At 56.9% G+C, this 24,736-nt stretch overlaps 1 protein-coding gene across 1 annotated transcript in view; it reads left to right on the top strand.

Annotated features, from left to right (window-relative positions):
• PMEPA1 (prostate transmembrane protein, androgen induced 1) overlaps positions 1-14,131 on the top strand; it is a 50,197-nt gene extending 36,066 nt beyond the window's left edge. The window contains exons 2-4 of the mRNA XM_059705210.1: positions 7,712-7,866; positions 12,193-12,246; positions 12,656-14,131. Of these exons, the coding sequence (XP_059561193.1) occupies positions 7,712-7,866; positions 12,193-12,246; positions 12,656-13,204 (758 nt within the window). The 3' untranslated portion in view covers positions 13,205-14,131. The remainder of the gene's footprint in view (positions 1-7,711; positions 7,867-12,192; positions 12,247-12,655) is intronic.
• Positions 14,132-24,736: the final 10,605 nt, after the last annotated feature.

Below are 24,736 nucleotides of genomic sequence, written 5' to 3' on the forward strand. Positions count from 1 at the left end.
TTTCTTGCACAGCGCCGTGAAGTGGGGACTGGGTCAGCCCTCCATTCCCCCCCCAGTCGCGATTTGCCTGAAGTCACAGGAAGTGGCAAAGCTGGGATCCAGACTCATGGACCTTGGGGGCAAACCTCATGCTCTGAACCTGAACCCTCCGTTCTGCCATGAGCAGCAGGGCAGGGAGCCTCGGGCCCTGGTGCCAGGCACGGTCCGGCAGGCACGGACTTGTCCCCTCCCGGACACCGGCACACCAGGCAGTGTCTCAGGCTGCGCATTCAGGTGATGGGGGCCCGACGCACAGCTGCGTGCTCGGCGCCGAGTGAGTACTCGATACACAGAACAGTCTGCTTTTTATTATTATTACTAGAGGCCTGGCACACGAATTTTGTGCGTCAGTATGGTCCCTAGGCCTGGCCTGTGACCATCTTCCCCAGCTGCCTGCAGCCGGTCCCCCCTGCCCCACCCCTCCCCCCCACCCACCCAGGTTCCCCGTTCGCCATCGGGTGATGGAGCCTGCCGGCTGGGGGAAGGGACAGGGAGGTTGTCTGTTCCCACCTGCTCGCCGGCCCCGCCCCCGCCGCGGGTTGCCCTCTGTGTGTGAGGTGACTGGTGAGGCAGGGGCCTTGGCCTGGTGCCACCCGCATCCCCCACCACCCACCCCCGGTTCCCCGTTCGCCATCAGGTGATCGGAGCCTGCCGGCCGGGACCAAGAGGTGGTCAGTGCGCCTCATAGTGACTGGTCGAGCGGTCATTCTGGTTGTTCTGCCATCAGGGTCAATTTGCATATTACCCTTTTATTATATAGGAGTTCTTTTTTAATCCTTACCCAAGGATATTTTTTCCATTGCCTTTTTTTTTTTTTAAGAGAGGAAGGGAGGAGGAAGGAGAGAGAAAAACATCAATGTGAGAGAGACACATTGATTAGTTGCCTCCCTAACGCACCCTAACCAGGACCGGGAATCAAACCAAGACCCTTCGGTGTGTGGGCCACTCTGATCACCGAGAAACACTGGCCAGGGCCGGTACGTTTTGTTTTAAAAAAACAAGAAAACTGGCCAGGTTTGTTGCTCACCCCCAAACCTCAAGAGGAAGATACCCATTTTTTTGTAAACTATAAATGATCGTACCCAAGAAATTATCGTGCCATGGAGGTGTTTGAAGTGAATGGCACCGGGAGTATACAGATGACGTGTTAAAGAATTGCACACCTGAAACTTACATAATTTTCTTAACCAATGTCACCCCAATAAATTCAATAAAGAAAGGAAGAAAGAAAAGAAAAGGTTCCAGGAGAGATCAGAAAGTTATTCCTTTGATGTCTGGTTTGATTTTATTTGAAAGTTGGGGGTGGGGGGTGGGCTGGTTCTCATTCAAATGCAGTGAGGGTAGGGGAGAGAGGAGGGACAGTAAATGCAGTGGCTAGAACCCAGGCAGGCTGGGGTGCCGTGGAATGACAATGAGGCCTTCCCTGGTGGGTCTCACCCAGGCAGGCCTAACAAGATTAGATTTTCATAAGTTTCAGACAGCGCCAGTTTCTAATTCCTCAGTGTGCGGCCGGGAGGCCAGACAGGGGCAGCTGCACGGGCTGCTTGTCAACCAGGAAGCGTGCTGGCTGCCCCTCCGCCCGGAGCAGACACAGGTGGTGGGGGGTTGTCTGGTCTGGTCTGGAAGCTCCCGTGGGCTGGCAGGAGCCAGCGAACTCTGGCCTGGCTCCCCAGCTAAGGAGAGAAAAATGAGCCCCAGCCCCCCACTTCCACTCAAATGATTCCCCAAAATCTCAGTGGCCATCACACCCACTTATATATAACCAGTGGCCCGGTGCAGAAAATTCATGCATGGGAGGAAGGTCCCCTCAGCTTGCCTTGCACCCTCTCTCCACTCTGGGACCCCTCGGGGGATGTCCCACTGTCCTCTCACAATCCAGGACTGCTGTCTCCTAACCGCTCGCCTGCCTGATTGCCCCTAACCCCTCTGCCTGCCTGCCTGATCACCCCCTAACCACTCCCCTGCCAGCCTGATCACCCTTAACTGCCCTCCCCTGCCGGCCCGATCGCCCACAACTGCCCTCCCCTGCTGCAACCTGCCTCCTCCGCGCTACATGGAGCCACGGGACCCCCAGGCCTCACAGTGTGGAGCGGCCACCGGGCCCCGCCTCCGCTGTGAGCATGGCCATCTTGTGACAACGTCGCGCGAGGGCCACCTAGGCTTTTGTTAGTGTAGATACTTGCACGGCCAGGCCTGCTCTTGGCACAGATTAGCCAATCCTACACCAGCCCCTCCCCGTTTACAGCTGGGAAGTGGCCCAGGCTCCTGCCCATAATTCAGGCGGCAGCTCTGTCACCAAGAACAGGGGGCCATAAACTCGGACTCAAAAGAATCACATCTTTCCCTCCACTCCCCCTTGGGAACACGTGCTCCAGACCACAGCGGTGCCAGCCACACCCGCGCTGTGGTCAGTGGGGAGCACGGGTCGAAACCCACTGAAACCTGCCAGGCCCAATTTCATGCGATCGCGTCGAAAATGTAACCCTGCGGATTCTTCCCGTGTCACGGATCTGGTTGAGTGTTTCATAACTATTTGAAATAATTGATTTCTTTTTAAGCCACGATTTAATGGAATCTTAACAACCAGGTTCTGAGAGAGCGTCCTGGCAGCCGTGGCCTCGGCTCCTGGTTGTGAGGGGTTGGCATGCACCCGGGTGGTCGTGGGAGTTAAAGCGGGAATCCTGTCCTGGCGAGGCGCTTGGCACCCAGACGGTGGCAGAGGCGAGGGCAGCTGCTCGTGTCTTTGCGAAATGCCCTGGGCGGTGCCCACAGCTCCCTGTGCCTGGCAAGAGGTTCCTTCCTCACTGTCCTCACTCTCCTCCGTGTTGGCGGAGAGAGATGGGCACCACTGGCCACAGACACTGGCTTCCAGGACCTCGTGCGGGTGACGCTCCAGCCAGGTGGCCAGTCCCGTTAACACGAGGCCTTTGCCTGAACCGGGCTGTTTGCGACCCTGGAGCCATGGGACTCAGGCCTGGGTGTGGGCAGTCGGCCTCCCCAGGGCCCGTGGGCTGTGTGCCTCCAGCCAGCCCTCACCTCTGAGCCTCCGTGTCCTCATCTGTCGAGGGGGAGGGAGGTCACGGAATGACAGTGAGGATTCCATAAAGCGACGTCCGTGGGATTCGGGCTGCGCCGGACACCCAGGGGATCCGCGGTGCGCGGACCTCACAGCGACCGTGTCTGTCTGTGGCAGAGAAGACAAAAGCAGGGGGGTCCGACCACTCCCAGGCGGCGGAGGGACCTGTTCGTGTGGAATTAATTATTCACAAGGAAAGAGGACGCTAAATTAAACTAGAGTGGCCTTACTCTGCACGTGGGAGAGGGGCCCGGTCACCCCCGGAGCCTGCCCCATGCGCCCCACCCCAAGGAGCGTACAGAGTGCAAGGACAGCTGCTCTCGCCCACCCACGGAGCAGACCTGATGCCCGCACAGTGAGGGGACGTGCCGTGTCTTTCCCGAGGGCTCCGTCTCACAGCCGGGTCCCCGGAGCAGGGACCAGGGCCATAGTCCCTGGTGGCCTCGGACCCAGCTGCCAGCCTGGATGGCCTTTTGGATGACCTTGCCCAAACCCTGAACCCTGGGACAGCCAGCATTTCCAGGGCGCCAGCCTGGGGGGGCGGTGCCATTGGTCCCCACAGGGGTGTCGCTAGTCGTGATGATGGGGACCGCGGAGCACCTGCTGTCCTGTCCTCTGAGCTCTTTCCAGGTTGTCACTGGGGCTCACAGAGGTGCATGTGCCCAAGGTGTGGTCACACCTCGTAGCTGGCAGACGCAGGTGTCCTCAGAGGTGCTCGGGGTGTGGGAGAGCCAGGAAATCTGCGCAGAATAAGGCCCTTTCCCGTTTCAGCTCTCAGGGAGGCTCTGGGTTCAGGACCTGGCCCTGCTTTTTCTAGGTTTGGCCCAAGGCAACTGCTCCCTGAGCCTCAGTTTGCTGGTCTGCAAACTGGGGATGGGGATGGCATCCACCTCATCACTCGGGGAAACAGCTCAACGCTGGGCCAGCACATGCTGCGGCTGTTAGCACCGTCACCATGGTTACAGCAAGTAGTTACCATGAGCACCGCGAGTGGGGCTGTGGACCAGCCCGCCCACCCCATCTCGCTCTGTCCCCTTTGTGACGACCAAGCTCTGGCATTGAGTCCTGTGGTCACTAGAGATTGGGGACTAAGGTCGGGGCTCAGTGTGAGGTCCCACCTCTGCATGTACCATCCAGGCCACTTGGCCTCCTGTCCAGGTAAAGGGAGGTCTGTCGGTTGGGGAAACTGAGGCGGAGCCCTGCATCTGCCATTGGCAGCTGAGTGACCTGGGACTCCACCTTGGCTGGAGGTCCGAAGCCACCCGCCCTGTGCTTGGCCTCCCAGTGCCTTTAGAGCGCTTGGCGAGTTGCTGGCACTAGAGGCGGGGCAGCCTCCCGGAGGGTCCCTAGGTTCTGGGGAGATGGGTTGGTGGGTCCACTGGGGAGCTGCCCGGGCACTGTCCCCTTTGGCCCATGGGGTTCCAGCAGCAGCGCCTTCCAGAGGGGTGTGTGGCCTGGGGAGAGGGGCTCATGCTGTGAGTGCTCCCCCCCCTTTGGAGTGAGGGTCACATGGTGCTGAGGCCCCAGCTTCCCAAGGGGCCAGGCCAGTGACAGACCTGGGAGGGGCTTGGGCCGAGCGATGGCACAGCCTGTGTAGAGGGTGGCCACCCACCTGTTCCGGGGACTGTGGGTGCAGATGTCCTCAGGCCTCCAGTGTGCAACCTTTCCCAGCAGGTGCTTTCGGGGTGCACGTCCCAGCAAAGGGGTTTATGTCCTCTGCTTGTGAGAGTGCATGGGGGTGCTGTCAGCAGGACCAGAGTCCCCTCGCCCCACAGCCAAGGCCAGCCCCCGCCCAGGGCGCTCTCTCCTGTCCCGGGGAGTCCCCTGCTGGGCTCCTGCACACTCAGTGCCCCCCGAGCCTTTGTGCCGGGCGTGGCCTGTGGCATCCAGGTTACCCCTTTCTCTTCAGGCTAATCGGTTTGGGCTGCCCTGGTTTTGCTGTCGCTGGGGTGCTGGTGAATCCCCAGTAATCACGGTCACCTTCAGTCAGTGGTTCTCAACCTTCCCAATGCCGCGACCCTTTCATACAGTTCCTCATGTTGTGGTGACCTCCAGCCATAAAATTATTTTTGTTGCTACTTCATAACTGTAATTTTGCTACTGTTATGAATCATAATGTAAATATCTGATATGCAGGATGTATTTTCATTGTTACAAATTGAACATAATTAAAGCACAGTGATTAATCACAAAAACAATATGTAATTATATATGTGTTTTCCGATGGTCTTAGGCGACCCCTGTGAAAGGGTCGTTCGATCCCCAAAGGGGTCGCGACCCACAGGTTGAGAACCGCTGCCTTAAGGGCACGCTCCCTGCGTGCAGCACATCACCATGCACAGGCTTCCCGGGCAGCTGCCCTCGTCCCCCCTTGGCTGGGGCAGCAGGGATGGACTGAACCACGTCAGGCCACACAGAGGCTCGGGGACCCTGGCCAGTCTCCTCCCTGCTCTGGGCCAGACCCCACAGCTTGGCTTCCAGAATGTGACCCCAAACCAGCCGTACTTTCTTTTTCTGAGTTCCTCCCTCCCCCGTGCCTTCGTGGGGTCGTGGCCGGCACCTGGGAGGGTACAGCAGTGCTGTCAGGAGCTGTGCTCATTTCTGGACCCCCGAAACCAGGTCCTCGGGGCCCCTCTTGGCTGTCCGTGGAGCTTCACACCCACTCGCTCTGTGAGGCCCCATGGGCCTGGGGGCCGGCAGCCCTGTGCTGCAGCCACTGTCGCCATCTGGGCCTGGTGACACCAGCAGGAGGGCAGAGCCTGGCCTGGGTCCTGCGAGCTGCCTGGGCAGGGACAAAGGCAGCCCACACCCCCCTCCAGGCCCAGCGTGGGCAGGGCCCCTGGAGACAGCGGGGGAGGGGAGACTGGTGCCCACCGCTGCTGTCCAGCTGGGTGCAGAGTGGGCCTGGCAGGGGCCGGGGAGTCGCAGGCCCCTCGGGGAGGCCACGGTGTTGCACACAGACGGCCTGTGTGTCCCTGAATGGGTGGCTTTATCCTGGGTCCTAACCACCAGGACCTGGCCCTATGGAATCAAGCCAGGCTGCCAGGCCCGGGACCAGCCTGTCTGGGGAGGCAAGAGGTGTGGCCATAGTTCCTGGGTTGAGGCCAGACGCCTGGCCTTTGCCCAACCCAGGCCCGCCCTCCTGGCAAGAACTCAGGGTGTCCGGAGGGTGGTGGCGGCTGCCGAGTGTCTGCCTGGCGGGGCCCCAGCCTTCTCAGGGCTCCGTGTCTCACCAAAGCCCCGGCCATCCTCCCGCTGGGCCCCTCCAGAGCGAAAAGGAGACACAGTCCCACCCACGGGCCAGAGCCGAGGCCTGTACTCCAGTTAAATTCCTGGGTCAATGACTGTGGGAGGAGCCACCAATTCTGGACCCTTGGGCTACAGGAGTCTGTCACCTGACCTCTGAGATGGCTGACGATAGTGGTCTGGGCTGTTCTTGGCCCCACACAGGGTGCCTGTGCCACTGTTCCTGTCGCTGGGCATTCTGTACATGAAAGGAGGTTGCATAGCACTGCTGGCACCTGCCCACCACATGCCAGGAGCACCCCCTGTTGTGACCGTCACTCCTGTCCCCAGATATTGCCACATGTCCCCTGCGGGGCAGACTTCCTGACTTACTAATGGTGCCAAGTGGGCAGATATATGAGAAGGTGGGCATCCTGGAAACCAGATGAACGGGCCAGGGCTCCCGGAGGATGTGGCTCAGTGTGGAGCGGCTTCGTGGTTGGACCAAAGTAACGTTCACTGCTAGAATCCTCCGGAAAACAGACCAGAGTCAAGAGGGGCTGGCCCTGCAGAGCTTGGAGTTTGGGTGGACCCAGTTGGGGGCAGAGCGCTAACACAGCCACACCTGACCTGTAGCCACAGCCACGCCTCACCTGCAGCCACAGCCACGCCTCACCTGCAGCCACAGCCACACCTCACCTGCAGCCACAGCCACACCTCACCTACAGCCACACCTCACCTGCAGCCACAGCCTCTCCTCACCTGCAGCCGTCCCACCCCGCCCACTCCACTCCTCTGTCTTGGAGGAGAGAAAGCTGAGCCGAGTGGCTCTGGAGTGCCTGGTGGCATGTGGAGTCTCCCTGTCCGTCGGGTCTGGAGGCACAATCCCCTGCTTGTTGGACAGGGCATTCTGCCCAGCGGGCTGGGGAGGCTGACACCTGCTGGCTGGTGGCCCCTCTGCATGTCAGTACCCAGTCCCAGCAGGACTGGCACCAGCGTCACCTGCTGGGGGCGGGGGGAGGGGATGGGAGGGAAGGGCTCTGCTGGCACCAGCCATGGCCACCTGCCGAGCCCCTCAACAGGGACCCGCTAAGTCAGCAGATCAAAATACCCTTCCTTTCCCAGCACTTGAGAGCTTTTCTGTCTTCGAGGGGAAACGAAACGGAACCAGAAATAAGAAAAGAGAATTGCAGTGTCTGCGGCCGCGGGGACGGGTGTTCTGAGCCTCTTGGCCAGAGGGTGGTGCGTGTGGTGTGAGTGTTCGTGTCGTCTCTGAGAGTTGGGGCGTCTGCAGGAGCCGTGGCGTTTACGGGCCGGGTGTGTGGGGCCGTGTCGGGCTCCCGGGTCTCACGCGTCCCCTTGCTCTTGCAGCGGAGCTGGAGTTCGTGGAGATCACCATCATCGTGGTGGTGGTGATGGTGATGGTGGTGGTGATCACGTGCCTGCTCAGCCACTACAAGCTGTCCGCGCGCTCCTTCATCGGCCGGCACAGCCAGGGCAGGAGGAGAGAAGACGCCCTGTCCTCAGTAAGTGCCGCCCGCGGGACGTGACGGGGCGCCCCACGGCGGGGCCTCCCAGGAGCTGCAGGGGACAGAGCTCCGGGTTCAGGCAGAGGCCGGGCAGACGGGTGGTGGCTCAGGTGCCGAGCCCTGCAGTGACCCAGACACGGGCGAGCCCTTCCTCTCAGCCAGCGCCTCCGGGCGTCGGGCAGGGACTCAGCGCCTTGGCGGCAACAGGTCACCCGGGGCCGAGTTTAATCCCAGCTCCACCATCCTGGCCGTGTGCCCTCGGTCCAGTCCCTCCTTCATGAAACGGGGCTTCAGTCCCGCTTGTGTGAAGGCTGGGGCAGGCGCTGGGGTCCAAGGGCAGCTGGGAATCGGGGAAGGTGGCACCTGGCAGCCCCGAGACTGCGGGCGGCGCACATCTCTGAGTCGGCGTTCTTTGGGCACCTGGAGGACAGCAACAGGACAGGAGGCGGTGCTGGGTGCTGGGTGTGGCCTCCCGGTTCCCGGGTCTCGGGCTGAGCCAAGCCCGCAGGCAGGCCTGTCCCGGCAGGTTCGGGCCTCTCTGCCTGCGTCAGGCGCAGCCTCTGTGTCACCAGGTTGCCAGGGCAAGGAGCGGCGCTCTGGTCCCTTTCGCGGGAACACTGGGTGCTCAGCCCGAGCCCCCCATGTATGCAGAGGGCACGGCTGCTCGGAAGGGGTCCAGGCTTCTGCAGCCAGGGCTCGCCTGTGTGCTTGGTCGTTGCTGCTGTTACCCTAGCGACGGGCCACCAGCTGCAACACACAGTCTGGTCTTCACTTACCCGTTTTACAGAGAACAGGCTCAGAGAGGTGGGAACACTAGCCTGAGGCCTCACAGCTTTTAAGTGGTGGTTTGAGAGGTTTGAAGAGCCCACAGCCCGTTTGTTCTCCTCCCTGTTTGTTCTCCCTCGGGGCTGGAGCAAGTGAGGGCCTTTTGCACAAAGGAGAATACGCCAGCCCTATAGACATGCTCCAGGTGGGTCCCCTTCCCTCCCAGCCCGAGTGAGCATCTGTGGAAGGGGTGGAGCTGGCCTTTCTCCCGCTGCCCCATGTGGTCCAGCCGATGAGGATGAAGTTGGCGAGAGTATGGAGGTGGAGGTGCAGAGGCTCCCGGGGGAGGCGTGCCTGCTTCCAGGGAGGGAGGCAGCTCTGTGGCAGCACCTAGGACTTCACGCCCAGACGGAGGTTAGGACTCAGGAGACCCAGGGCTAAAAGAAAGGCGCCCCCCCCACCCCCCACCGCCCTCTACCCAGCCACCTGCACAGGTCCCCAGGGATGCCTGGATGGGTAAACACAGCCTTGTTAGGCCTGATGTGAGGGTGGCAGCTCCCCTGGGGACCCCCTGCCAGACAGGGCATGTCTGAGGAGTCTCTGGGCCCAGCAACCCCCCAGAGAGACCCAAACCCTGCCACAGTCTGCCTGGGGCTGGGCCCAGCCGGCCTGGCTGCCCTGCCGTGGCCCCTTTTCGGGGTGACTTTCTGGGTGTTTGTTTCCTCACTGGCGTGCAGTCAAGCCCATTCCCATGGAATCTTCCCTGGTGGCTGTGCTTGCCCCAGAGCAATGTTGTTAGTGATGTAACAGACCGTCCGCCCCACCAAGCAGGAACTAGCTCACTCTCTGGCCCTTTAGGAACCAATTTGCAGACCCCTGGTTCTACATGGAGAAGCCATGCCAGGCTGGACGGGCTCACCACAAGGAAGCTTCTAGAAAGAAAAGGAGCCAGATGGAGCCTGGGGTGTTAGGGATGGGAGGGAGGCAAGAAGGAGCTGTCAGGAACAACCCTGGGGTCTGGCATTTGATCTGGGAAGATGTTGGGGCCATTCACTGAATTGGGGAACAAGGCCAGGAAGACCCGGCCCTTGCCAGGGGTTGAGTGCAGTGCCGTCCTGGTGGTGGGTTGCTGTACTCGGGGCCCGGCTGGGGGGAGCTGGGCTGCTGCGGGAGCCTCCAGGCAGGCGTCTGGCCCCGTGGCTGGTTCCCGGATCTCCCTGAAGGAGGAGGTGACCTCCAGGTGCAGGAGGTGGAGGTAGTCGGTGGCAGGGATGGTGGGTGGTTCTGGGTCTGCAGTGGGGCACCCAGGCGCTGACGGGGGTTTCGTAACCTCCCTGGGTGGTGCTGCTTTGCAACCAGGTGGAGAACCTCCAGGCTAGGGCTCCGCCGGTGGGGGTGGGGGTGGGGAAGAGGTGTTGGCGGCCATGTCCTGCCGGGGCTTGGCTGGAGGGCCTCACAGGAGGCTTTTAGAGGGGCTTGTGTGGGCCACATTTCATCCAAGACGCCTTGGCTGCTTGCACCCCTCCCCAGGGCTCCCGACTCCACTTGGGAACAGGTGGTTGGTTGACTGGGATCATTGAAATGATGCTTAAAAGAGCTTATCACAGTGCCTGACACCAAGGCAGCAATTGATATGGCATTATTAATATTAGTCCCAAAATGGCCATTGACGACCACATTAACAGTAACAGTGTGTGTCTGCTCTCTGCTTCCCCACACCTGGAACATACTAGGCCCCATGAGTCTTCCTGGTTTAGTCAGTGCATTCCTGTCGGGACAGTTTTGAGAGACACCGGGCCCCCTAGTGGCCATGTCCGAAATTGCAGCCCTCCAGGGAATCCTCAACTGGGAGCCCTCCAGAAAACGTGCCCTCAGTGAAATGAATGGGATGATGGATGAGTTTGTTATTCTGATTGTGGTGATGGGTTCCTGGAATATACATGTGCCAAAGCTTAACCCCGTTATATACTTTGAATATGTGCAGTTTATTATATGGCAGGTATATCTCAATAAAGCTAGTTTTAATTTTTAATTTTTTTGCCCGTCAGATGAACTGATCCTGGTGTGGGGGTCCCACTTTCCTGGCCCTCGGGTCTCTCCGCATGAAACAGGAGTCTCAGTACAGAGGGAGGGGTCTTTCGTCAGATGATAGAGGTCCCGGGAACCTCAGGCAGGGTTTCCAGCTCGGTGGGAGCTGAGGGCCCCGATGTCTGCAGAGCATGCTGTTCCCTGTCCCCTGGCCCCTCTGTGAGGTGGGCTCACTCACTAACCTCTGACGGGCCAAGGTCAGGGTGGCCTGAGCAGGGCAGACGCTGCCCGCAGCGGGTAGTAGGTATGAGGGAGCCAGCAGTGTGGCTGGAACTCACACAGAGCCGGTGCAGCCTGGCTGCCCGTGCGCAGACTGGAGTCCAGAGCCAGCCCTCTCCATTCCCCAGGGGAGCCACAGGTCCCACCCAGAGTTTCAGGGCAAAGGGCATAAGCCTCATGAGGTGGCAGCGACATGCCTGGCACCTGGCCTGGAGCTTGGCACAGAAGTGGGGCCACATCCACATTTGTTGACTCACTGAATCATGTCGTGGCAGAGCAGCTAGGTGGGGCTTCCCTTGCTAACTCTTGTATTTCTTCACCTGTAACCTGGGCTCACAGTGGGAGGCCAAGACAGTCAAGAGCTAAATAAACAAGTAGACAAGATGTTCTTGTGAGGGAAGTCATTAGAGGACAGGATTTGTAATGGGTGAGGGCCCTCTAGGTATGGTGTCAGAGGAAGTCTGCAAGGGACACTGGGATTACAAAGCAAGGAGCCTGGCTGGGTGGCTCTATTGGTGGGAGTATCATCCCGTGCAAAAAGGGTCTTAGATTTGATTCCCGATCAGGGCACAACCTGGAAGCAACAGATCAATGTTTCTCTCTCACACATCTCCCTCTCTCTGCTCCCTCCATCTCTCCCTCCCTTCCTGTCTCTAAAAGCAATGCACGTATCCTCGTGTGAGGATAAGGAGAGAAAAACAAGGTGTTGGTCATGCAGTGGGGTGGCCAGTGCAAAGGCCCTGGGGTGCACACTTAGCATTTCGACGCACTAGATAGCAGTCAGCGGGGCTGGAGACAGCGTGGTGATGGCGTCCGATGTGTCCATATGCTCGCAGAGGGCGCACTCGGAGCGGTTTGCACGCTCCACTCCTTCAGCTGGAATTCAGCCAGTCGCCCACGGTGGCACAGCCAGGCAGGGGTGGCCAAGGCCACGGGGGCTGGGTCCGGCCAGGCTTTCTTAGCAGCCAGTCCAGGGGTTACTTTGGATTTCTTCTAAGGCCCACAGGAGGCCCTGGAGGTTTCGAAGAGAGGAGATTCAGCTGCACGTTTTCGAAAGTGTGGAGGGTGCGTTTTCAGGGACAGAGTGGGAGCACAGAGCTGGGCGTCTGAGAGGTGTGCAGGCCCGGTGGGGAGGAGAGAGGTGGATAGTGCAAGGTCTCATTCCAAGTGGAAGGTCCCAGGGTCAGAACCGGGTGGACCCTGGCTCTCAGCTGTCCTTTATCCCCTGACCTGCCTCTCTCCCCGACACAGGAAGGATGCCTCTGGCCCTCAGACAGCACCGTGTCCGGCAGTGGAATCCCAGAGGTGAGCCCCAGTGTGCCTGCCCCCCCTTCCCTCCTGCCCTGTACCTGCCCTCCAAAGTGCTTTAGTGGACCCAGAAGCCCCCAAGCCCAGCGGTGCCCTTCCCGGGCCTGAACCACTGGCTGCTACGGGCTCACACGCTGCCCTTCTCAGAAGAAATGTGCAGTGGCTGGTCCTCCCTGCCCGGACAGGATGCACCTACCCCAGGGAGCGCCCCGTGTCCGCCCCAGGCCAGCCAAGGCGGCCCCCTTGAGCTCTGTGATGATCCCAGGCCCATGTCAGATGGAGGCCAGGCTCCAGGCTCGCCTCGGGCCTGCCCTTCCCTCCCTTTCCCCAGAGAGCAGAGTCGCAGGCAGCCATCCCTGCTTGGGCCCAGCTTCTGGGGACCCTCACTCTGCTCTGCTCCCTCCAGCCTCAGGTCTACGCCCCACCGAGGCCCACGGACCGCCTGGCCGTGCCCCCCTTCGCCCAGCGGGACCGCTTCCACCGCTTCCAGCCCACCTACCCCTACCTGCAGCATGAGATCGACCTGCCGCCCACCATCTCGCTGTCGGACGGGGAGGAGCCGCCGCCCTACCAGGGCCCCTGCACCCTCCAGCTGCGGGACCCCGAGCAGCAGCTGGAGCTCAACCGCGAGTCGGTGCGCGCGCCCCCAAACAGGACCATCTTCGACAGCGACCTGATGGACAGCGCCATGCTGGGCGGCCCCTGTCCCCCCAGCAGCAACTCGGGCATCAGCGCCACGTGCTACGGGGGCGGCGGGCGCATGGAGGGGCCGCCCCCCACCTACAGCGAGGTCATCGGGCACTACCCCGGGTCCGCCGCCTTCCAGCATCAGCAGAGCAGCGCGCCGGCCTCCCTGCTGGAGGGGGCCCGGCTGCACCCCGCGCACCTCGCGGCCCTGGAGAGCGCCGCCGCCTGGAGCCAGGAGAAGGAGAAGCAGAAGGGACACCCTCTCTAGGGTCCCGGCGGCGGCCAGGGCAGCGGTGGGTGAAAAGGCAAAACACTCCGCACTTCGAAGAAGAGAGAGGAGGCCGGGCCGGACACGCGCGTCGCCATCCCCTCCCCCTCCCTGTGTATAAAAATAGTTACATGTCTGTCTGGTCCGGATGCACAAGCTAAGAAAGCTTGCAAAACAGAACACACACACACACACACACACACACAAACGTGTTTCTTTGTTGAGCCGTGTCTTGAAGGCAAAAGAGAAAAAACAATTCTCCCCTAGTTTTTTCTGTTGCTAGTCCAGCTTCGTGAAGGCTTCCTTTCGTTTGTTGATGATGATTTCACTTAACTTTAAAAACATATTTGCACAAAACCTTTGTTTAAAGATCTGCAATATTATATATAAAAGTATATATAAAGTAAGAGAAACTGTATGTGCGAGGGCAGGAGTATTTTTGTATTAGAAGAGTCCTATTAAAACACACACAGGTTGTTTTCTGAGCTGGAAGAGAAAGTGGCCCCTTTGGCGTGCCATCTCAGAACGTGTGTATTACCTTGTAAAGAAAGCAATGACAAAGCAGGGGTCTAGAGTTATTTATATAAATGTTGAGCTTTTGCACTATTTTTTAATATAAATATGTCAGTGCTTGTTTGACGGAAACTTTTATCACGTTTGTCGAGACTCTAAGGGAGAGATGCCGAGCCCGGCGGCGGGCAGAGGGGCTCCGCCTGGGCGAAGAGGCTGGGCCGGGCGCACTCCGCTCCGCTCCGCGGTGGGCCCTGTGCCTGGGCTAGGCTCTTCCCTCCTTACACATTCCCGCCCGAAGGGGACACGTTTCCTCCTCGGGGTCAGAGCAGCCTTTGAATCGCATGACATAGAGGCACCGAGTTCCAGGTGGTGGCTTTGCCTTCCCCAACTGAAAATAAACTGTTACTGAAGGAATTTAAGTTTTCCCTCCTATTTTTTTTTTAATCGTGAAGGTCCCCATAGGCAGGGGCGAAGGTGCTGCTATTGACACACCGAGGGGTAGAGACGGCTTGTTGTGCAGAATTCGACGGTGGCTCCAGAGCTGGTCGGTTAAGGTCGGTGCGGTCCGCTGGCTACAGGAAAGGCCCAAAGTCCTAGGACTGTGACCCTGTCCCTGTCTTGCTCTCTACGGATGATTCCCACTTAATGGGCCAAAAACAGAGGGCCAGAGGTGAAAGCAACACTCCCAGGACATGCGGAAGGGTTGAGACGAAAGACGGTCACACCCCGCGCTCGAGGCTTTCGGCCAGGGCTGGGGACGTCGGCCCAGGGGCCCTGTAAGCCCCGCGAAGTCATTGGGTCTGGCCCTGCCACGGCAGTAGGGGTGAGTGAGTTAAATGTCTGACCGAACACAGCGGCCCGGTTTTTAAGGTGGTGATTCTGTACGGCCCGTGAATGGAAAGAGGTTCCCCACCCCTGTTTGCAAGCGGGTCCTCTGCCTCCTCTCCATCCCCGTTCCTCCTGGAAACAGTCCTGTTCCGTGTGTTTCTTTCCCTGTGTTTCCATAAGCATCTTCCTCAGACACGACTCCTGTTCACTGTTCACCGGGGTTTCACTGAGTGGATTTGGGTGTGAGGAGACCCCTCGTGGGTGTGCGTGGGCACGCGTGTGTGCAAGTAGAGATGAGTGGCAGGAAGTGGAGTGGGGGTCTCGGCATCTGCCAAGGACGGTGGCTGGAGCTGGAGGCCTTTCTCCGGGTGAGGACTCGCTGATCTCCATGGTGGGTGACCCCCCAGCCTGAAGAGCAGCCCCCCGCCCCCCACCCACGGAGGTGTCTTCATTTTCGGCAGAATGCCAACTAGCCGACTGACATAAGAGAACGATAGGAGGCAATAACTATTGTTTTTAAGCAACTATTTTATTACTTGAAAAATGAAAACCTGGGAACAGTTTTGAAGTTCTGACCATTTGAACTCTGTTTATATACAAATTTTACAAACAGGCGAGCACCAGGCAGGGGCCACTGCGCCCTCGGCCAGCCTGGCAGAGGTGTCCGCCCTGACCACAGCACCTGCCTCTCCGTGGGTCTTCAGCCTGAACCTTGCTGCCCTCAAAGAGGGTTCTTTTCAAAGGACGAGCAGAGAAGCCCCTGCAATCTGTGCTGACAGGACAGGGACAATTTGTAGGGAACAGTTTTAAAGGAAACCTTTCCACGGAGTCTCCCTAGTGCCTTACTGAGGAAACACTGGGCTCGGTCGCCAGGCTGGCGTTCCTGGCGGTGCCTGGCTCGCCCGGACCCGCCTCCCGCTCCTGGCCCGCAAAGGGCTGCTGCTTCTCAAACCTCCCTTTGTCCTCCCTCGTCCCAGCCCACCTGCCCTCCACCCTGCACGTCCTCCCTGGGCCGGGCGACCCCTCCTGCCCCAGCCTTCCTGGCCAGCAGTGTGCTTACTGCCCCCTGGGTGGAAACCTGGAAGTGGGCCTCCTTGGTGTGAGCAGCGTCAGCCAAAAGCCAGTGCGCAGCGCCCCCAGGTCCTCTGAACCTCGTTGCGGGTGGCGCGGTCCGATCTACTGGATCTACTGTACTTTTGGAGTTAGGGGGAAGCCGGGCGACCGACCTCAGCCGGCTGGAGGGCAGAGCTCGCCCCTCTGATCAGCCCCAGTCAGGGCTGCTGGCCAGGTTGCCGTGCGGCCTGTCCCTGGGCTCGTGCCCAGCAGGTGACCACTGTGGGCGTGCATCTCAAGAGCACGGTGTGTGTTTCCAGAAATTGGCGCTGTAGCTAAGCTCTGGGTTTCTCTGTGGACCCCGGAGCTGGGGTGCGGGGGGCACGATTTCCTCTAGGTCAGTGGTTCTCAACCTTCCTAATGCCACGACCCTTTAATACAGTTCCTCATGTTGTGGTGACCCCCAATTTCATTGTTACAAATGGAACATAATTAAAGCATAGTGATTAATCACAAAAACAATATGTAATTATATATGTGTTTTCCGATGGTCTTCGGCGACCCCTGTGAAAGGGTCGTTCGACCCCCAAAGGGGTCGCAACCCACAGGCTGAGAACCGCTGCTCTAAGTGTCGACTGTCAGGCTGTTATCTTTGAAAAGCCTTTGCGCACCCCTCAGGAGGCCCCTGTTGCCATGGAGTTGGGGGTCTTTAGAAGTGGCTGGTTGGAGGGGGACCAGGTTGGGCTCAGAAAAGGCGGTGGAGCTCAGCTGTCTGTAATGCTCACTGTTTACCTGCTTGTCAGTCATCACATCCCCCGCACCCCGTTCCCACAAAGCCTGGTCCACGCACACGGACTTAGCAAGGTCCACCGTGAGCCGTCCACGTTCCCTCAAAGCCCAGTGTTTGTGCAAAGAGCTAAGAGTGACCTCTTCCCCGTCCAGCGCGCACCAGGGCCAGGCGAGCACCGAAGCCGCCCCTTTCCTTGTCTGTCTTGTCTGTGAATTCTCCGTTTCAGAAGTTTCTTTTTCCTGCGTGCAGCGCAAAGCTTCCAGGTCCATAGAACATCCCCATGACAAGGAAAGAACTGTTATCCTCCGGAACCTGTGCTTCAGATGTTGCTGTGACTGGGGGGCTGCGAAGGCCGCGCGCTCCCCTTGCCGTCTGACTCCGTGGTGGTGTGCGGATGGCGGCGCCCATGGGTGTCCCTGGCGCCGGAACTGCTCGCCTTTGCCGCCCTGTGTAACGAGTTCGTTAAACTGCAAACTGTCCATGCCACTCAGGCCGTGCTCACGCCGCTGCTGCGGCAGCCGTTGTATTCGATGCCAGTCCACGGGCCTGATGAAATTGCTTGTTGTTATCAATAATCGTTAGTGGCAAGGATGACGTTCTGAAGAGCTGCAATACTTACACAATAAATTTTACAATCTTTGGAATGAGGCTGGTTTGTTTCTTTGGTCATTCCCCTGCCCCCACCGCCCTCGGCAACAACCCCAGGACCCCATGGAGCTGAGCAGCCTGAGACCTTGGCCAGTTCCTTGCTCCTCTGCTTTAGGGCAGGGAGCCCAGTGCTAACACGAGCTCCGGCAGGTGGTTTTAGCAAGAGAGGTGGTGTTTGGGTTAAAGGAATTTCCAAAACATTACCTACCTTTCCTCCTGGGGAAATTTTTAAATCACCAACGCATGACAAAAGCTCTGATAAGGTCTGCAAGAAACTGTCTGAGGTAGGATTCTTCTAGAAGTAAACTCAGACGTGCCGCTGTCTGAAGGGATGTATCACGGTCGTCTCCCAGGGGAGACCAGGGAGTCAGGAAGTGGATACAGAACCCCACAGTGCCCACGACAGAAACTCGTGCTTATTTCTCTTTCATGTCTAAGTGTTGTTGTTTAATCAGCCTAAACCAGGGGTCCTCAAACTTTTTAAACAGGGGGCCAGTTCACTGTCCCTCAGACCGCTGGAGGGCCGGACTATAGTTTAAAAAAAAAAAACTATGAACAAATTCCTACGCACACTGCACATACCTTATTTTGAATTAAAAATCAAAACGGGAACAAATACAGTATTTGTATTTGCATGCAGCCTGCGGGCCGTAGTTTGAGGAACCCTGGCCTAAACAGAGCCCATAACCTACAGCGATGACCAGTTTGGTCTCAGCCCCAAGGTTCCCCAAGCTTTTGGACCACAGGCTTACAGAGCTGCCCACTGCGTGGGGACAGAACTCAGCACGTGTCTGCACTGCCTGCTCCCTCTCTCTGGTGCACACAAACCTCAGATCACAAAGACTGGGGGAACCTAAGAGCTTATTTATGCTTCAGCGCTAGGAGCAGGGCGGGCATCGCAGCGCAGTGCCCAGCGGGGCTCTAGAGCCCCAGTGCCTCCCTTGCTGACCCTCAGCCACCTCATCTGTAGAATGGGTTGACGGCGGAACCTGTGAGCTGGTCGCGCTTGGTGTCTGATACGATAAGTCCTCAGAAGGGTGTGCAAATGTGAGCCGCTTTTATTACTAACAGGCTCCCAGGATGGGTTCCTGTAACCCAGTCCCCTGGAGCTTCTGGGCCGGTTTGTAGGTCCTGGGCTGAGCACACAGGCAGCACCTGCCCCAGGGAGTCAGGACAGAGGAGCCTTCCCCAGCGGGGAGGGGAGCCCTGGGTTCCGATGGGAAGGAGACCCCACACACACACTTGTGAGAACAGCCCAAGCAGTGCAGCCGTCTCCATCCAGAATAATGACTGAACTCAGAACAGCTGATGTTTTTGGAGCATCTATTAGATGACAAGCGTGATGCTAAGTCATGACAGAAGGTGGCTGCTCGTTGGGGCGCTGAGGAGGTTCCTGGGGTACCAGTGCATCAGGCCCAACGCCAGACCTCAAAGAACTCACCTGGGACCACAGCACAACTCCGAGAGGGCGAGAGTGGGCGAGAGTGGGCTGTCAGAAGCGAGAGGGAGGTTGCTGACGGCTGCATTATTGCGCTCAGAGGCACGAGGAAGGAAAGGAGGGAGGGGGTGAGCCAGGCGGCTGCGTGAGCACAGGACGCCAGGGGGCTTGGCAGGGCGGTGCTGACGGGCAAAGTGATGCCCTGGAGGGAGGCTGAGCCTCGCTGTGCACAACAACCAGGGAGGGCGGTGGGTACAGAGTGGGGCACCGAGAAATGGTTAGGAACATCGCACAGGCCATCAGAATGCGCCTGGAAAAGGGCCGAAGCTTCCCCTCAGAGCCGGTCCAATGAGCAGGGCCCCACGCCAGCACCCGGACGCAGCTCAGCTGTGACCGTCTGGACTCCATCGCCTGCAGCTTTCAGGTGGAGGCTTGTCCCGTGGCCTCCGTTCTCTGGTGGGTAAAGAAAAGTTGTTGATTTTTAGTTGGTCCACCTGTTTCTTCTTGTGAGAATAAGAGTGATGACTTCCCCACTGTTTGCACCTCAAACCGGAAACAGAAGTTCTCTGTAAAAAAAGTTCTCTGCTTTTAGAAATTGAGATAAAATTTTCGTTCTCTGAAATTCACCTTTAACATCCAGTGGGCTTAGTATAGGCACAAAGTTGTGCAGCCTCCCAGGATCGAATTCCAGGCCGTTCGCATCATCCCCAGTAAAACCTCGCTCCACGCCCTGACCGGTGTGGCTCAGTGGATAGAGCGTCGGCCTGCGGACTCAAGGGTCCCGGGTTCGATTCCAGTCAAGGGCATGTACCTTGGTTGCGGGCATGTCCCCAGTGGGGAGTGTGCAGGAGGCAGCGGATCGATGTTTCTCTCACATCGATGTTTCTAACTCTCTATCCCTCTCCCTTCCTCTCTGTAAAAAATCAATAAAATATAAAAATTAAATAAAATAAATAAAAATAAATAAAACCTCGCTCCATTCCAGTCCTTCCCCAGCTCCGGGCAGCCACAGTCCACTTCCTGTTTGCACGGATTTGCCTACTTCAAACATTTCGTGTAAGTGGAGTCAAGCAATATGTGATCTTTTTCTTATACTGTGTGTCTGGCTGCTTTTCCTTAGCCTAGTGTTTTCCAAGGCTCATTCATGCTGTCGCAAGCATCGATACACTTCTCGGTTGAGTACCACTCCGTTGTCTGGGTGGGTTATTACAGTCGTTTATCCATTGCTCAGTTGACGAACTTGGGGTAGTCTCCAGGCTTGGCTAGTCTGAGTAACGCCGCTCTGAATACTCATGTACGAGTTTCTGTACGGACATATGTTTCCACTTCTCATCCTCGGAGAGGAACTGGCCTGTTGGGTCACATGGCAGTTTTATATTTAACTTTTTGAAGATCTGCCAAACCGCCTTCCTCATCAGCGGCCCCGATTAGCATCCTACCAGCATGTATGACGGCCCCAGTTCCCACACCCTCACCAGCATCTGCTCTTTCCCTTTTTAAGTTTTTATTATTTTTAAGGTTGTCCTGGTGGGGGTGAGGTGGAATCTCATTGTGGTTTTGACTTGCATTTCCCTGGGGATGAATGATGGCGGGCATGTTTTCACCGAATTCAGTGGTTCTCAACCTTCCTAAAGCCGTGACCCTTTAATACAGTTCCTCATGTTGTGGTGACCCCCAATTTCATTGTTACAAATTGAACATAATTAAAGTATAGTGATTAACCACAAAAACAACACGTAATTATATATGTGTTTTCCGATGGTCTTAGGCCAGTGGTCGGCAAACTGAGGCCCCTTGAGTGTGGCTCTTTCACAAAATACCACATGCAGGCTCGTACGTACAGTGCGATTGAAACTTCGTGGCCACATTCAAGGGGCCAAAGAACCGCATGTGGCTCGCAAGCCGCAGTTTGCCGACCACTGTCTTAGGTGACCCTGGGAAAGGGTTGTTTGACCCCCAAAGGGGCCGTGACCCACAGGTTCGCGGGAGGGGGGGGAGAGGGAGAGAGAGAGGGGGAGAGGGAGGGGGAGGGGGAGAGGGAGAGGGAGGGAGAGGGAGGGAGAGGGGGAGAGGGAGAGGGAGAGGGGGAGAGGGAGAGGGGGAGAGGGAGAGGGAGAGGGAGAGGGGGAGAGGGAGAGGGAGAGGGTGAGGGGGAGAGGGAGGGTGAGGGGGAGAGGGAGAGGGAGAGGGGGAGGGGGAGAGGGAGAGGGAGAGGGAGAGGATGAGGGAGAGGGAGAGGATGAGGAAGAGGAAGAGGGAAAGGGAGGGGGAGAGGGAGGGGGAGAGGGAGAGGGAGAGGGAGAGGGAGAGGGAGAGGGAGAGGGAGAGGGAGAGGATGAGGGAGAGGGAGAGGATGAGGGAGAGGGAAAGGGAGGGGGAGAGGGAGGGGGAGAGGGAGAGGGAGAGGGAGAGGGAGAGGGAGAGGGAGAGGGAGAGGGAGAGAGAGAAACATTGATCATTGCCTCCTGTATGTGCCCCAACAGGGATGATGCTCCAGCCAACTGATCCACACCAGGGCCCTTTGCCCATTTCCTATTTGGGTGACCTGTCTTCTATTGTTGAATTGTAATATGTCTGTATTCTGGATACTAGATCCCTGCTAGATATAGTTTGCAGGAAAACTCTCCCATTCTTTGTTTTCTTTTTACTTTCTTGAGAGTGTTCTTTGAAGCACAAAAGTTTTTAATTTTCATGAAGTCCAGCTTAATTATTTATTTACTAGAAGCCCGGTGCACAAAATTCATGCGGGGCAGGGGGTGGGGGGGAGGCGTTCCCTCAGCCCAGCCTGCACGCATTCCAATTGGGGACCCCTCAGGGGATGTCTGACAACCGGTTGGACACCCCTCTCACAATCTGGGACTGCTGGCTCCTAACCACTCACCTGCCTGCCTGATCACCCCTAACTGCCTCTGCCTGCCTGCCTGGTCGCCCCTAACCTCTCTGCCTGCCTGCCTGATAGCCCCTAACTGCCTCTGCCTCCCTGATCGCCCCCAACTGCCCTTCCCTGCCAGCCTGATCTCGCCCCAACTGCCCTCCTCTAATGGCCAATTTGGTTCTAATTGGTCAGTTTCTATGCCAGTCAGCGTCAAAAGCTCCACCTCCTAGGCAGCCATTGGCTCCTCACAGTTGACCCAGATGTGGTTCTGATTGGTGAGTTTCTATGCCAGTCAGCATCAAAAGCTCTGCCTCCTAGGCAGCCATTGGCTCCTTACAGTTGACCCATATTTGGTTCTAATTGGTCAGTTTCTATGCCAGTCAGTGTCAAAAGCTCCACCCCCTAGGCAGCCATTGGCTCCTTAAATTCACCCAGATTTGGTTCTGACTGATCAGTTTCTATGCCAGTCAGCATCTCTGGGCCTATCAATGGCGCCTGATCAGAAAGGTGGGGCTGGTCAGCAGCCCCGTGGAGGCCTGGAGAGAAATGGAGACAGGGCTGTTGGCCAGGCCAGGAGGGAAAGAGAAGCGAGTTCTGATCAACAGCTGCCACAGAGGCTACGGATCAGACCCTGCCTCTCTCTCTCTTGCAGGCCTCTCTCTGGGCCTGATCTGCAGCCCCCTTGGTAGTCAGTGCTAGGTAGGGGCTCCCAAAGCGCCCACAGTCTGGTCTGATCTGACTTCTGATCTGGTCAAGCCTTGGGTGGTAATGACCCTGGCTCTTCATTATATAGATTGGTTTCTTGGTGTTATATTATATTGAAGAAACCATTGCCCAAACTCAAGGTTATGCAAATTTACACCTGTTTCCTCTAAGAGGTTTCTAGGGTTAGCCCTTCTATTTAGGTCTTTGATCTATTTTGAGTTAATTTTTGCACTTGGCATAAGGAGTGCAAATCCTTTCTTCTGCACATGGGTGTCCAGGTTTCCTTGCATCATCTGCTGAAGACTCTTCTTGGCCCTGTTCAGTTGTCTCAGCATCCTTGTCAAAATCAACCCACCACAATGGTAGGGCTTATTTCTGGGCTCTCAATTCGATTTCACTGAGCTGCGTCTCTTACATCAGCTCTACCCAGTCCTTGTTATGGTCACTTTGCAGGAACTTTCACGAATCCTCCAATTCTGTTCTCATATTTCAAGATCATTTTGCATATACCAGGATTCTTATGAATTTGAGGATCGCTTTTCAGTTTTTGCACAACAGCCATCTGGGGTATCAATAAGGATGACCTTGGATCTGTAGAGGTCAGTTTAGGGACTATGGCTGCCCTCAGGATATTAAACCTTCTGACTCATGAGTGCAGGAGGCCTTTCCACTTATGTAGAATTTATTCAACTTCCTTTTGGTGATGGTCTGTTGTTTTCAGTATAAGTCTTGAATGGTTGGTGGTGGGGTTTTTTGCTACATTTATTTCTAAGTAATTTGGTGTTTTTTTGATTCTTTAGTAAATGGATTTTTTTTTTTCCAAATTTTACTTTGAATCTTTCACTGCTAGTCTGTAAGAATGCAGTTGATTTTTATATGATAATTAGAGTCCTAGTGCTTGAAAATTCATGCACTGGAGGGGTGGTCCCTTAGCCCGGCCTGCCCCCTCTCACAGTCCGGGAGCCCTCAGGGGTGGGAGGCGACCTGGTGATCAGGGGAAGGCGACGCTCCCATCATACTTCTGCTGCTGCCACTGCCAGTAGCACAAGCCTTGGCCGGCCCTGGTTACCTGAGCCTCAGGAGGCCCTGGGCAGCTGGGCAGCCACCATCCGAGGCTTGCCTGCACCTCGGGCTGGCCCTGGGTGGCTGCGGGGCTGAGGGTGGGTCCAGCTGCATGGCACACCTGCTACCCCCTCAGCTGGGTTGAAAGGACTGGGGGACTCTGGCAGGGCTGAGGGGACTGGGCGCCGCCATCTTGTGGCTATGGGTGCCACCATATCTGTGATGGCATGATGGTCAATTTGCATATTCCCTCTTTATCTTTTAGATAGGATATTGTATCCTGCAACCCTGTTGAACATGTTTACTAGGTCTGAATTGTTGACTTTTGTAACTGAAAAGCAACAGGCCAGAGCTGGGCTAGATCACACACCACCAGGTACAGATGGGCACATGCAACGTTAGGAAGGTGTCTGTCCCCCACCATCAAGCTTCTCACCTGTCACTGGTTCTCCTTTCAAGCAGATTCTCCTGTCCTGGTGGCGTCTTCTCCCCAGTTCATTTCTGACAGCTCTAAATCAAACGAGAAGAAATTGATTTCCAATTCTTCCACCAAAAGTCCCAGAATTAAATCCCATTGGCTTGGCTTAGATCACATGCCCATCCCTAAACTGAGCCACAGAAGCAAGTGCTCTGATTGGCCAGGTTTGGGCACATGCCCTGTCCTGAACCTGGAGGTGGGGTCAGCTCCTTTCCATCCACATGGATTGAGAAGGGAGAGAAGTGATTCTCAAAAGGAAAACTGAGAGTCCTCACAGGGCAGCTCAGTTGGTTAGAGTGTCATCCTCATATGCCAAGGTTGTGAGTTCAATCTCTGAGCAGGGCACATACAAAATCAACCAATTAATGCATGAATAAGTGGAATAACAAATCAATGTTTCTCTCTCTCTCTCTCTCTCTCTCTCTCTCTCTCTCTCTCTCTCTCCCCCCCCCCCCCTCTTTCCCTTCTTCTGTCCCTCTAAAATCAATCAATAAAAAAGGAAAATTGGGGCAATTTTACCAGAAGTAGGAGGTTGTGTGCTAGGTAGCTAAAAACAGCAAGTGCCATCACCCAGCTGGCATGGCTCAGTGGTTGAGTGTTGACCTATGACACAGGTTACAGTTCGATTCCTGGTCAGGGCTCATGCCTGGGTTGTGGGCTCAATCCCTAGTAGGGGGCATGCAGGAGGCAGCCGATCGATGACTTTCATTATTGATGTTTCTATCTACCTCTTCCTCTCCCTCCCTTTCTGAAATCAATAAAAATATATTTTAAAAATAAAAACAGCAGAGGCCATTACACTGGACAAGTGGATGCGCTAATGCTGAAAAAGAAAGCTGTTTATAAACACGGCAACTCTCGCACTGGGCAGCCGAGCTGTCTCCTTCGCACCAGCGGGGAGGCAGACGCGCCTGCACCAGCCCTGGGAGTTGGTTCTGAGTTGGTGTTTGTTGAAATGGTTTCAGCATGTGTGTCTGGCTTCCTGTCGCAGGCATCGACGGGACGCTCAGAGCGCGAGGAGAGCGTGAGCCAGCAAGGGAGGCAGAGCACACAGGGCGCCTGCCAAGCGGCTCGGGTTTTCCTTCGCACTCTGTACAGTTGTCCCGAAGAACAAGAGCTGCTTCCAAGAATAAAACAAAATA

The sequence above is a fragment of the Myotis daubentonii genome, chromosome 8 (genome assembly GCF_963259705.1).
Source record: "Myotis daubentonii chromosome 8, mMyoDau2.1, whole genome shotgun sequence".
Lineage (NCBI taxonomy): Eukaryota > Metazoa > Chordata > Mammalia > Chiroptera > Vespertilionidae > Myotis > Myotis daubentonii.